Source organism: Peromyscus californicus, unplaced genomic scaffold (assembly GCF_007827085.1).
Source record: "Peromyscus californicus insignis strain IS unplaced genomic scaffold, ASM782708v3 Scaffold_9__1_contigs__length_137607984, whole genome shotgun sequence".
Classification (NCBI taxonomy): domain Eukaryota; kingdom Metazoa; phylum Chordata; class Mammalia; order Rodentia; family Cricetidae; genus Peromyscus; species Peromyscus californicus.
Window position 1 is genome coordinate 35,573,654 of NW_026294617.1, and position 13,999 is coordinate 35,587,652.

Consider the following 13,999-nt stretch of genomic DNA (forward strand, 5'->3'; position numbering starts at 1 on the left):
GATGAAATAAGAAAACATGTTTTCTATCATTTATTTTCAACTGATACAAAGAATAATGTATATACTTAAGTATTTCACAAAAAGAGATAATGAGAATGACAAATTTTTAGTCAGCATTCAAAGGATCAGGCTATCTGGTGAGGGGCAGACTGATTTAATATAGTAAAATTAAAAGATATGTAAATATACCAAATATGTAGGTATAGTTCAGTTTTTTTTTTTTTATATAACTCTTAGTAACTTTTATGTTTGTAAAGTTATGTTGTGAATCAGAGGTTAAGCTGAATGACAATATGGTTTGTTCACAGTGGAGAACGCTACAATTCAGCCTTTCAGAACAAGGGCTCCAAGCTCTTCCAGATACATATGTTATGTATGTATCTGAACATGTGTATGTGTCTCTAATGATATTACACGTTATTAAAGATATAAGCAAAGATTACTCAACAGAGACTGACTCTGGGCATAATCAACTCAAAAGTCACAAGATAAACTCCGACAAGACAGACTAGACATGACTGTCAGTGACAATTATTGACTCATCATAAAATAAAAAGTAGGACTACCAGAATATTAGCATACTAATGCTATTTTTCCTTTCACAAGGAGATTGGTGTGACTATACTAGCTGATACTACTGTGAACATTCTGAGAAAATCCCTACCACACATTGCTGGTAAAACTATAGACTGGTGGGACATTTCTGGAAAAAACCTAAAATATTTTTAATTAGCCCTTTCTTGTCAATTCTAAACAAATCAGAGACAGTCACATAAATGGGAATAGATCACCTCATTTTTTTTTGGAATAAAATTTAGAACATATAATAGGAAGCATGATTATAAATGGAAAAAAGTAGTTTGACTGCGCAGAAAAGCTTAACCATTTTCATGTCTCAACTTACTGACAGGGAAAGGAGCTGCACTTTCAACTGTGCTTCTTCCCGTGCAGTGGACCATGAGTGTTTCTCTTTGGGATTATTTTGTACCCTAAAGCTGTACGTTTGTATAACTAGAAAACATGTCTATATTCTTAAAACACACAAGCAAACATAGAAAAGTTAAAGCAGTTTCTACTACACTCAGGTCAAACAGCATATCTGAAATGAAAGTTAAAAGCAGTCTAAATACCCTAAAGTTCAAAGGACTAGAAGACACTGATGGGACCAGTCACATTCACCCATTGTTAACATTATGACTGTATCTCCCAGAGCTCCCCATAAAAAGCATCTTGGTCAAAATCAAATGCATTTAAAAATATGTTTATTCCAAAGTATTTTAACACTATAACAGTATTAATACAGTTAATTTATTTGTGTATGGGTGATGCACACATGCCACAGCATGGAGGTCAGTGGACAACTTGGAGGAATCAGTTCTCTCCTTCCATCATGTGGAGCCTGAAGATCTAACTCATGTCATCAGTTTTTTGAGGCAAGTGCCTGTAAGCACTGAGTTGTCTCACTGACCCTAGACTCTTTTTTTTAAATCACATGCAATTGCTAAGATAATATTCTACCTCATAAGAAATCAAAGAGCTAAAGGAGAACTGTGGTCACGCACATGTGTCCACTTGACTTGTACCCAGGATCTAGACAAGCACATGAAAATGGAAATGCGGTGGCAGGGGTGCTTACCTAGTCCTTTAGGTGTAATACCACTGCTGTCAGCAGGATTAATGACCCAGTAGTAATATTTTAATGTGTGCATTAACTGCAATACTGTTCCAACTCTTCGTATGGTGGTATAGATGGTAGCAGTTCCAATAAACTCAGCAGACAAGTAGGTATATAAGGAAAGTTGAACCTAATATATAATTAAAGTAAGTTTAAGTGCTTATTAAGTATAAATTCCATTTTAATTCAAATGCAAATTGGCAACAAACTATTACAATTTCTTGTGTGATTTAAAATAACTTTTCTTAGTAGCCATTTATATCTTAAAAAGAAATAATCAAAATAAACACCCACCAAAAGTGATTTCAATAAAGATAATCCACATTACTCAATTAGGAAAGAAGGTTCTCTATCTAAGGATAATAGCCACTATCAATTATAACTGAGACTTTAGCGTAATTGGGGCTAATCTTATAAGAAATAAAATGATGTAGCTGTGTCTAGGACAGCTCCTAAGGAAAGGATCTGTTCGTCATTCCTTGAGCACACCCTTCCCCAGGGGAACAGCTGCAGTGTATCAGAGAACATACACTGCCATAACACATGCCAAAGGTTGCGGGACTCCACTTTCTTCATGCAGTGCCACAATACAGAGCTATTATGTAGATTTTGAACATATGAACATGACAATCAAGCACATTAGTTAGAAGAGGGAACAATTATTAGCTGTGGATTTAGTGCCACAGTGAGATAAGCTCTATGAAAAACAGGAGTTAAACATTACTTACTCAGTTGTGAAAAAGATTTCAAAGCTACAAAAGACAATCCCAAATCACTATATTCCTCATACAGATCTAAGTTAGGATTAAATTCAATTATATTACATAAGGCTTTTATGTAAATTTCTAGAAAAATACTGTGGTTTATGTATATGCTTATTTAAAAATATTTATGTCATGATAAAACATCTGAGTTCAAAATGAAAGCAACTTCCTAGTCTAAATGATCACAGTGTTCTGTTTTCTCTTCCTAGTCTTTAATAGTTGCTCATGACTCTCTTTGTTGACAAGCTATGAATCATATCTAATACAAAAAAACTCAGTTCTACACCAAGTTTAACATTTAACTATAGTTTCATTTATTATATTTACATATTCAAATTTTTATCTCTGCCTTACACTGACCAGAAAATAAGCAAAAAAAATGTTGAATGTTTTCAACTGGATACATTAGATTGAATAACTATAAACTGTATCATTAACTGTACTTTATAACATTAAACTAAAGGTAAATGAATGAACCTGAACTACAGACCTTTGCAGGTGTGTGTATCCAGATGGCTGGGTTGAATAAAATGTGGTCACAAAGCTGCTTCAGTAATGGTGCTCCATGAGATAAGCCATCCAGGTATTTTGCAAATGATAAAAACTGCTCCAAGACAGCTCTGGTTATGTGAACTCTTGATGACTAAAGGCAGAAACAGAAAGTCTATCTAGAAAAGTCTGTGATATCAAATTATATATTGTTTATAGGACTAATTCAAATAGTCCCAAAAGTTTAAATTAAAGGCACAAACGTGTATATTGTCTGTTAGTAAAAATGTAGTTAATGCAATTTTATGATATTCCTTTGGAGTGATAGCTTGTCCAGTTACAGATAAGTAACTCTTTTCAATATAAAGAAGAAAAATAAACTATGAATAAGAATCTCAAAATGACAAAAGATCCTATAGAAATTAAGGTAAAATAATTATAGTAAATTGAAGAAAAAAGAGTGCTTTATTCAAAATCATTTCACAACAAGCACAGTAAAACCCTATGTTCTATTCCTCTAGGCATTTCAACACTGACAAATGAAGTTTGCTTGCCTCCGCACAAACCTGCCTGTCCTGTCCATCATAAAATCAGACATGACTTTTTTGGACACAATGTTCTCATTTGGCTTCATGATCCTTAGATTAATCCAGAGATCTCTGCTCAAATATGACTTCCTTTGCCCATTTTTTACTACAAATAAAATATCTCTTTTGATGACACTCTGACCTTTTTCACATAATATTTTTGTGCAGAGTATTCCCATCACAAATGCTCAACTGCTAACACCAATATATGATTTATCACTCAACACAGCTAAACAATAGAACTTCTAACACTCATGATCATTCTTCACAACAGTTTGATAAAGTAGACACTATCCTATGTAACTGATGAACATTTAAAATACAGCCTGTCTAAAGTGAGATGTCCTATAGGGGTGTAAAACAGATTTTTATAGCATATAATGAAAATAATGCTTTAAAAAGTGGTCTCACTTTTAAACTAATCAAATACTATAATAATGTTTTGGATATACCAGGCTAAAAAATATTATTCACTTGTAACTTTTTACTAAACATTTTAATTTGCATTTGATTCTTGAGTTATACTTCATTTGGCCAATGCTACCCTATAATATAATTTCAGACAAAAGTGTGGTAACATAGAAAACACACTGGTCTTCAGAAAAGTTGATAATCTAATCTCAAACGCCAAAAGCCTGTCAATGCCAACAAGCATTAGGACTATATTCATCTGATAGTAATTCATAGTTTACAGATAGGTTTTGAACTTGCTGAACGCCATGAACACATTGGACCTCTACATAGAGACGTTTGTCTTTTTATGCTCATTAATGCTACTGGAGAGTATATTTAGATCTACACTTAATCTTTACAAAAACTTTCTTCAAACTGAGTATAATTATTGGCGACTCAAACTTTTACCATGTGTACAATGAACTTTCTCTGCAAAAGCATTTACTTTGGCCTGTGAATGGTACTTACTCATTATGTCTCAGATTCTCTAAGTAATCCCTGTACCTTTCTTTCCTCGTGAAACAGAGCAAACTATGTTATTGATCTTTTTTTTTTTTTTGGTTTTTTCGAGACAGGGTTTCTCTGTGCAGCTTTGCGCCTTTTTTCCTGGAACTCACTTGGTAGCCCAGGCTGGCCTCGAACTCACAGAGATCCGCCTGGCTCTGCCTCCCGAGTGCTGGGATTAAAGGCGTGCGCCACCACCGCCCGGCTGTTATTGATCTTTTATCTTCCAGTCCCTTCTGTAATTCCTCAGTAAATGTTTAACTAATATTTATATTAAATTCAAAAAGTAAGCAAGAACAGAAATGATAAACTGGGAGATTAGAAAAGATAACAAGAAACCCAATTGTTCTTGAAGTGTTTACTTCAATTGATTGCTTTATATTTTTTTCTATTTTGTAATTTGTTTTCATTTTTACAAGTAAAATAATCTTTAAAAAAGATGCAGCAATACAGATGTTTAGCTAAGTAGTAGAGTGCTCTCTTCACATGTGTGAGACATTTGGGAACACATACACACACACACACACACACACACACACAAAGGGGATTTATACTTGGGCAGTTAATAGGAATAAATCTTAGGCAGAAGCATCACAATGTGAACATCACAGAAATGTAAACTCTGGGATTCAAGCCATATGACATTAGAATATATTAATTTACTTATTGTTTTAAACAATTTCATACATTTTTCAATTATTTTAATTCTTGTCACCTCCTATCACCATGTCACATTCCGATCCTCCTTACACAAGGTCAGGGAAGACAGCTGTGAAACAGTGTCTTCTGGACATGACAGGGCCAATATCCCCATGAACACATAATTATGAAGTATATGAAGCCAAGTGCTGTGCATAGATGTGATCTCGTATGAAGGCTAAGGGAGGATGACAATGGATTCTAGAATAGCCTGGTTGGAGAGTTAGTTCAAAAGAAAATAAGGAAGGAGCCTGGGGAAAAGGCTCATTGATTGTTCATGCAGAAACCCAGGTTCAATTCCGAGCACCTACACAGTAACCAAAATTGTTTGTAACTCCAGTTCCAGGGGATCTCTTCTTGCCTCTGCAGGCACTAGGCACACAACTGGTGCACAGATATACATGCAGGCAAAGCATCCATATACTAAATAAATAAATCTTTAAAAAAAGAAATGGAGGAAATGGAAAGGAAGGGGAGGGGAAAGCTATGTAACACACTAACTGTATAGGTAAATGTATTTGGAAATAGAATATGAAATACTAGAAAAAACAATTAGTGTCCACTGGGAAGTAACTAAACAGCAAATAGTAGCACTGAATGCCATAAGAAGCCACTTACGTTGAATAAAAGAATATTTGTCCAACATTTATAGGATATAATGGCTTAGCAGAAAATTTTACTTTATTGAAAAATCATTCAGTACATGTATGGTCATATGTTACATAACTGTGGGAATTATTTTAATTGGTAAATGTATATCATGAAATAATTGAACCTTAATATCAATTCTGCTTTTCCAAGATACCAAGGATGAGATCCACCAACTAACTAAATCATATTAATCATCTGATGTTGGGGGACAGGTGACAACATTTATTTCAGAGACCCAGCACCAAACTCTAGCATTTTCATTAAAACAAATATAGACACAAAGGAAGGCAAGCCCTAGGCTGACAGATCAATTAGAAGGGAAGAACTGTATATGGATACAAGAAATGAAATTTGTCTCTTTACCTGGATGTAAGGGTATAGAGCAAAAACCCTGTATACATGAAGGAGAACAGCTGTAGTATAAATCAATCCTGGACACAGCATAAAAAAGACGTAGACAAAGCTGGTGTCTGATATCATTTAAGACTTATATAACCAAACCTAACACTGAATTCACTGTTTAGATGGTTCTGTAACTTTCCTTATCTTATCACTGTGCTTGGGAAAATTTCCTGCCTGTTGATGTCCAGTTAAAAGTTTGACTAGTTTGATCCATCAGCAGGTTGTTACTCGACAGAAGGAAAATGAAGTGGGGACATTGTTGTACAAATCAATACACTATTACATTATTGAAGACATCAATCCACTCAAGTACAACACTCTTCTCTGAGTTATACTAAATAATCATTCTCATCATTCCCCAGATCTAGCCAAATTCCCTTAACAATGCTTGCAACTTACTTTTTAAATAGCCTGACATTAAAATTTTGTTAATAATTCAAGTTGAATGCTCTGTCAGTTTCTTGACAAGATGAAGACTGATAAGCTATTGTTATCATTTGGATATGAAGTATTTATTGTTCAGTCTCATGTATGGAGGGCTTGGCCCCTAGCTGGTAGCACTATTATAAAAGGTGATAGAAAGTTCAAGTAGAGGCATCTAACTAGAAGTAGTCACTACAGTCATGCCCTAGAAAGACGTGAAAGATTCAGGTGCATACAGAAGAAAATTAATAGAAAACTGGAGCAAGGTACTGCAAAGACCAGCATGTATGTACATGCATACGCTTGTTGCTAGGAGAAAGGCAAAGAGGGATGACACAGTGAAGTCAACCAGAGTGGTAACACATGATGCCAGAGGTATGAGATCAACAATTCAGTTAAATAAGGAGCAACATCATTTAAAGTAGTGTGAGTATAAGTAAAGGATGGAATATGCAAATATACTGGCCAGTTTTAGTCATTAGCCTGAAACAGCCTAGAGTCACCTAAGAAAGTAGTCTCAATTGATGGACTGCCCATATTAGACTTCCCTGTGGATACGCCATAGGGGGTTATGTTGATTGTTAATTGATATAGGAGGTTCCAGCTCACTGTGAGTGGCACTATTCCCTAGCAAGGTAGTCCTGGGCTACAAAGAAAACTAGCTAAGCATGAGTCTGAGCAATCCACCTAGCCAACTGGCATGTATTCTTTCATGGTTTCTACTTCAAATTCCTGCCTCATTTCCTGCCCTCACTAACTCAATGATAGGCAGCAACCTGTAAGCTAAAATAAATGCTTTTCTCCCCTAACTTGCTTTTGTTCACTATTTTATTACAGCAAGAGATATAAAACTAGAAAAGTAACTAATGCGGAAAGAGGATGATATTGGGACTAAGATGGTATCCATGAATGTAGTGAGGACAGTAAAGGATAGGAAATAGCAACTGGTTCTGCATACATTCTTAATTTTAAGTTTTGCTTTTTTTTTTTTTTTTTTCAAGACAGGGTTTCTCTGTGTAGCTTTGCGTCTTTCCTGGAACTCACTTGGTAGTCCAGGCTGGCCTCGAACTCACAGAGATCCACCTGCCTCTGCTTGTATTTTTTGTGTATGAGTGTTTTGCCCACATGTATGTATATGTACCATGAGCATGCCCAGTGACCAGTAAAGTCAGAAGAGGGCTTTTGGGTCCCCTGGAACTGGAATTATGGATGGTTATAGCCCACCATCTAGGTACTAGGAACAGAAATTGGGTCTTCTGCAAGAGCAACAAGTGTTCTTAACCACTAAGATATCTTTCCAGTCCTGGATTTTGGATATATTCTGATGACTAAACATAATTATTGAGCGTTTGGATTTAGTGTGAGAAAAACCAGAGTAAAAATGGATTAAAATGTTAGGTCTAGCTAAATGATAATGAAATTGACTAAGATAAAAAGGACAACAGAATATCTGAGAGAAAAATCTGGTGATATTTTATTCGTATTAAAATGTTATTTGTATGTTAATAAATAAAGTTGCCCGGGGGTCAGAGCTATTAGCAAGCCATAGGAAAGCAGGGCAGTGGTGGTGTACGCTTGTAATCCCAGCACTTGGTAGGCAGAGCTGGGTAAGTCTCTGTGTGTTCAGGGATACAGCCAGTATTGGATACACATGCCTTTAATCTCAATACCAATCATAGAAAACCTGGAGGTCTATACAGACAGGCCGTGATGAGGCGGTCATGTGGTTGGGTTTACAACCAATGAGAAGGCAGAACAGGAACTCTATATAAAGACTTTAACACAGGGGTAGCTCTGGTTCGGAGAGATAGGACCACTGCAGGAGGAAGGGTAAGGATTGCGCTCTTAGCTCTGGCCTCTTGGCTTTCTTCTTTGCATTGGTTCTGTGTTTTTTATTTAATAAGAAGGTTGGTTACATCTACAAAAATCAGAAGCAATAATTTGGTAAATGAAATCTGTGCAGATAACTCACTGGACATCCTAGTGAGTACTGAAATGGAGAAAAACTTGAGAATAATTAGTATCTATAGGATAATGAAAGCAACCAAATGGATGAGCTCAATTGAATGAGTTATAGGAGAAAAGGTTCTGGGCTACCAAGTGAGTTCCAGGAAAAGGCGCAAAGCTACACAGAGAAACCCTGTCTCGAAAAACAAAACAAACAAACAAACAAACAAACAAACAAACAAAAAGAATAAGACCAGCAGGTAAAAGGTAGTCTTCAGAAGGAAATAGAGAAACTGACACAAAACTGAAGAAACACATTGCTGGAATGTAATGTTGCAACTGGTATCAAAGTGAAGAAAATCAGTGGAGCAAAGGTTTCAGCAATACGAATGTCAGTATGGTGATTATCTGAAAACCTTACTGGAACAAGAGCGTATTTGCGAGTAAATGGAAGTTTTCTATTTGGAAATTAATGAATATGGTTTGCAAAGTAAGAAACAAATTAGAACTTCATACGCTCCAACAAAAAGATATTTAAAAAATCAATATTATGACAAATTTTTATGAAAAAATTTTAAAATGATAAACAATTCAATTAGGTTTTGAAAAACCCTATAAAATCTAATCTATTGCAATAGATTATATTTTAAATTATAATTATTAAATGCATTGTACATGAGATCAGTAATAAGGTGTCCATTATTCAACTTCTAGTCAACAATGCACCAGAAGTCTCAGATAGTACAATAAAGCAACAGCAAAAACAGAAATAGTTATCAGAAAAGAAATAAAGTCATCTGTTTTGGAGGATACTACTTCCACAAACAGAATCTTAAGGCATCTACAAAGGCCTACAATTAATGAGGGAGTAGCAATAGCAGTACAAATGGTATGAACTAATCAATAATTCTATTTCTATGTAAACGACAAGTCAAAAACTAAAAAAAAAATGGTTAAGACATGAAATAACATGTTTGATGAAAAATAAATCCATCAAAAATCAGGTAAAATTTTATACGCACAAAAATAGAAGACATTGTACATAATTAAAAAGATGAAACAAATATGTGAACTGAAGGGTTTAATAAAAATATCACTATAACAAAATGAAACTGCTTGTTTTATGAAAACTGATGAGTTAATGTATATAAAAATGCAAAGACAAAAGGAGCGAGGTAATCTTAAAGAGCAATTAATGAAGAGAGATGACTGCATTATCAACTATTGAGATGTAACAAGAAGCTAGATAAAAACTGTTCACTGCCTACAAAACAGAAAACAAAATCTTACTTTCATAATGTCCCTGTTTTACAGCAAAGATGAGATTGCAATGCAGCAGATCCATTATCTTTTCAAATAAATGGATTAGTTAGACACAAGTGCATGTACTCAAGAATAGTGTTGTATTCCAGTAAACCACTGTAGACAAAGCAGTGTAAGTCAAGAATGCATTAAATTCACCTAATATACTGGAATCTTAGCTTAGCAACATGCACACTTCAAATCTTGCCTTTTTCCCCTCATATTTATAGGTCACTGCAAGTTGTAGATCATGGTCATTCTCTATAGCACTAGCACAGGGAAAATCTTTTTAAATTGAGTTTTCTTGAGACAGAGTCTTAGTAACCCAGACTAATCTCAAACTTGTATTTCTCCTGCTTCAGACTCCCTAGGCTTACGAGAGAATTTTTCTCCAGTTTCTACTTTTATTCACAATTTCTTAATTCGAAGTCAATGCTTACATTCAAAGCATAATATAAATTGATATTTAATTACCAAACAATATTGTCACTAAAAGATCAAAAAGGTAACTTAAGAAAATATGATTAGTGATTGTCAACTATACCTGTGACAAAAGCTACATACAAAAGTCATCAATGTGTATTACTTACCTTTTCAAGTAAGTAGCCAATGACTAAAAAGCCTTTTCCACCCAGCATCTGTTCTTGCATGGCTACTGAACTTTTAAGTAGTTCAACGAGGAATGCCAAAAGAGTAGCACTGTGTGTAAAGTACAGACAATTTCATTTTGTAGTCATTAAATATTTATTATAAACATAGTGCTCCATTTCAGTAATTTATTATGCCAAACAATAAGAAACATTCAAATTAATTTCTATTTTGTTAAAAAAATGCTGTATGACTTTTAATATACAAACATGTACCTTGTCACAAGTAAGAGAAGATGTGATTAGTTTTATCCTTCAATTAAAAAAAAATAAACTAAAAGAATAACTGTATAATTTATATCCCAGTTAAGCATAAAATGTATCGATACATATATAAAAACTAATTCCTACTTTGAGTGAACCTTGCAAAAGAAACATATCTATAATATATACACTATCATAATATTATATTTAAAACAGGCTATAAAAGTTTGAAATATGTATAGGAAATGGTTTGTGAAGAACATATCTGTTCTTAAACTTATTTTAGAACTATTGTTTATAAGCACTTATTTGATTTATAAAAATCAACCAGAGAAATTTCACATACCACTTATGTCCACACATGCCCTCAGAAAAGTTCATGAGAGCAAAGTAAAGAAATGACTCATGTATTATAGAAGTGAGAAGCTGCTAAAATTAATTACACAGTGCACACAAACATATAAAATCAGATAACGGTGGGTACCAGACAAGATAAGCACTAGATATATACACTGAATGAGTAAATGAGGGAAAAAAAGGAAGTGACTGCAAAGAATTAAGCTTTGATAATGTATTTCTTCATGAGTTAGAGATATATTTTCAACCAGCAGCACTGATACATGAATGAAAACATACAGCCTTGATTATATGTGCTTAACACAGTTAGAAGAAATTGCCATATACTAGACTTTATCAGGAACTGAAATACTATCTATCTGAAATGTTTTGTAATATGCCTCATATTGCCTATTTATAATAAACACAACAGTATTCTTTCTTAAAAATATTTAAGAAAATTTGATAATGAAGAAAGCTTAACAATTATAAAAGAAGTATATTTAACTGGACTTTAACTTACTTAGCTCTCCTGGTTTCAAAAGTATTGACAACACACTTCTCCAGTAATTTGGAATGACTATCTATCTATCTATCTATCTATCTATCTATTAGACTAAAATAATGTTCTCATAACAGGAACCAACAGCAAAATGATCATTACCATTATTATAAAAAGTGATGATTGAACAATCTACTTGATACTCTGATAAACATACTACCCAGAAATAAAGTACTTCATCACAGAAAATTAAAACTTAATCACATTAGCTAGTCCTACATCCGTAAACTATACACACAAAAAAATGAAAATTAATATTACCAAACAGTGATACTCTTTTTACTTTGTCTCTGAGCCAAAGGTAAGTATTTCTAAGGAAAACACAACTAGCAAAGACTCCCTTGGGATTCTGTAAAGAAGCTATTAAGCAATCTAGTTGATTTCAAATGAATTGGGTCAATAGTCAAGTCCATTTCACAAACAACTGCTTAAATCCTCTATTACGTATAACATTTCTGTTTAAATGTTTGAAAATAAAGAAAGCTACTGCATAGACTTTCCACAATTTTCAAACCTATTCATGGAATTTCACCTACACATGAGTTAGGAAAGTGGGTTCCTAAGCATCAGAACTGTCAAAAGAGAAGACTGAAGTCTGCCTCGCAAAGGTTTCTATGATACATTAAGGAAAAACTGGAAGTATTCTTTGAGAAAGTCACACACACATGCACATAAAATTACAAAGATGCCGTGGACTTTTTTATAAATCTTTTATATCACAAAATTATTCATTTGCAGTCATATAATGTATGAACTCAGGCCTCTAAGTACAGTGCCACTCCAGTGCAAAAGCAGAAGGACACATTTGTTATAATTCCAAAATGTGAACACAAGATCATGTTGTCCATAAAACATTGATTCCACTTTGGCATTATCCGTGACAACAGAAAACTCAAATGCATTTACTAACCAAAGTATTTGTAATTTATACCTAAGACCAAATGCAATAATGGCACCGCATCTTTTAAAAAAAAAATCTTAAAAATAAGGTATTTTTGACAAGGTGGACTTAATAAGATGGCCATCTTTGAAGATGTACAATTTCAAACATAATTTAACAAACTTACCAGTAACTAAAATGCATCGGATTGTTGCAGGGCTCACAATAAACTTGCAAAATTCTGTGTACTGCCATACAAAATTTCTCTCCATTCTTGCCTATTTCCAACTCCCCTAGATACAAAGGCAAATATAAAGGATACTTCAGCCCATTCCTATATCTCCTGCATTCCACTTCCTGTCTAGAACACATCACTTCATGTGTCAGGGTCTAAACATATACACTAAGCCAAAAGAAAGGCAAGCAGCTCTGTCAGCCAAAACTAAGACAACATAAAACATGGCTGCGCAAAGTACAGCTTCAGCCAGCCAGAGACAGACTGTCAGAGGGTTCCTGGGCAGATTAGAGGGTATTAATTAATATGCAGTAATATAAAACTGCTAACCTTTCCAATTAAAAGTACTATAATGTATTATTTTGTAAGTAACAATGCTACTTTAGGAATAGTTGGGGATTTTAAATCCTGTCTCCTTTGAAGGGCAATGACACTAATAATCTACTATGGGGAATTTTCTCCTGAAAACTTAATTACCATCTTCCAATTCTTAATAAGCTTTGATTAAGTTAGCAAATAATATTCACATATCATTATTTGTGAGAGCTAAACATCAGAGGGTGAAGAGGTAGCATGATACCAACAACTCAGGATATTTGTTGTCAGGGCCTGCTCACCATCTCAGTAGAGAATCATACAACAGTTGTGAACAACATATGAGAATATTTAGTCACTATATTTAATATAAATAATTTTAAATGAAAATATATACACTATATTTTCATTCCATTAAAATGTATGTGACTATAGATTGACTTATTTTCAGTGCTTTTTCCACTTAGTGTTTCAAAATAACTAATGTAGACTATTCATTGTTAGAATCAAGAAAGTTTTAATATCTTTGGGTACTTTTAGTATTCAGATATACAAGATATTGCAAAGATATGCCTCCTTTGTAAATGAAGTTAGAAGGAATGAACATATAATCTATGAACATTTCTAAAGCCATCTCATATAAAAATAGAATCTGAATACTTGATTTTTATATTAAAACAAACAAGCTATCATATCTCAGTTGGCTTTCAAAATAAACATCTTTTTATTAAAAAGAATGTAATGAACCTATGCAAAACTTAAAGATTTTTGCTGAGACCCAATACCTCTTCTCCTTAAAAATGGTGAATTTAATATCTTAAAAACCCTATAGGCAAAATGAGTGTCAAATTAAATTCAAAAGTAGATTAAGATATCCTTAAAATCTTTTGAAAATAATATCATTTTTCATCTCTTTAAGTAGCC

The 13,999-nt window shown here is 33.8% G+C and overlaps 1 protein-coding gene across 5 annotated transcripts in view; it reads right to left on the reverse strand.

The window, feature by feature from the left end:
* Nbea (neurobeachin) overlaps positions 1–13,999 on the reverse strand; it is a 558,359-nt gene that overhangs the window by 421,212 nt on the left and 123,148 nt on the right. For 3 of the 5 annotated variants that reach the window (XM_052730144.1, XM_052730145.1, XM_052730143.1), the window contains exons 11-13: positions 10,487–10,595; positions 2,930–3,082; positions 1,637–1,805 (exon numbers count right to left, since the gene is read on the reverse strand). In XM_052730144.1, the coding sequence (XP_052586104.1) occupies positions 1,637–1,805; positions 2,930–3,082; positions 10,487–10,595 (431 nt within the window). Of the gene's footprint in view, positions 1–1,636; positions 1,806–2,929; positions 3,083–10,486; positions 10,596–12,712; positions 12,819–13,999 lie in introns of all 5 variants that reach the window. The other 2 variants (XM_052730147.1, XM_052730146.1) reach the window with 1 other exon arrangement.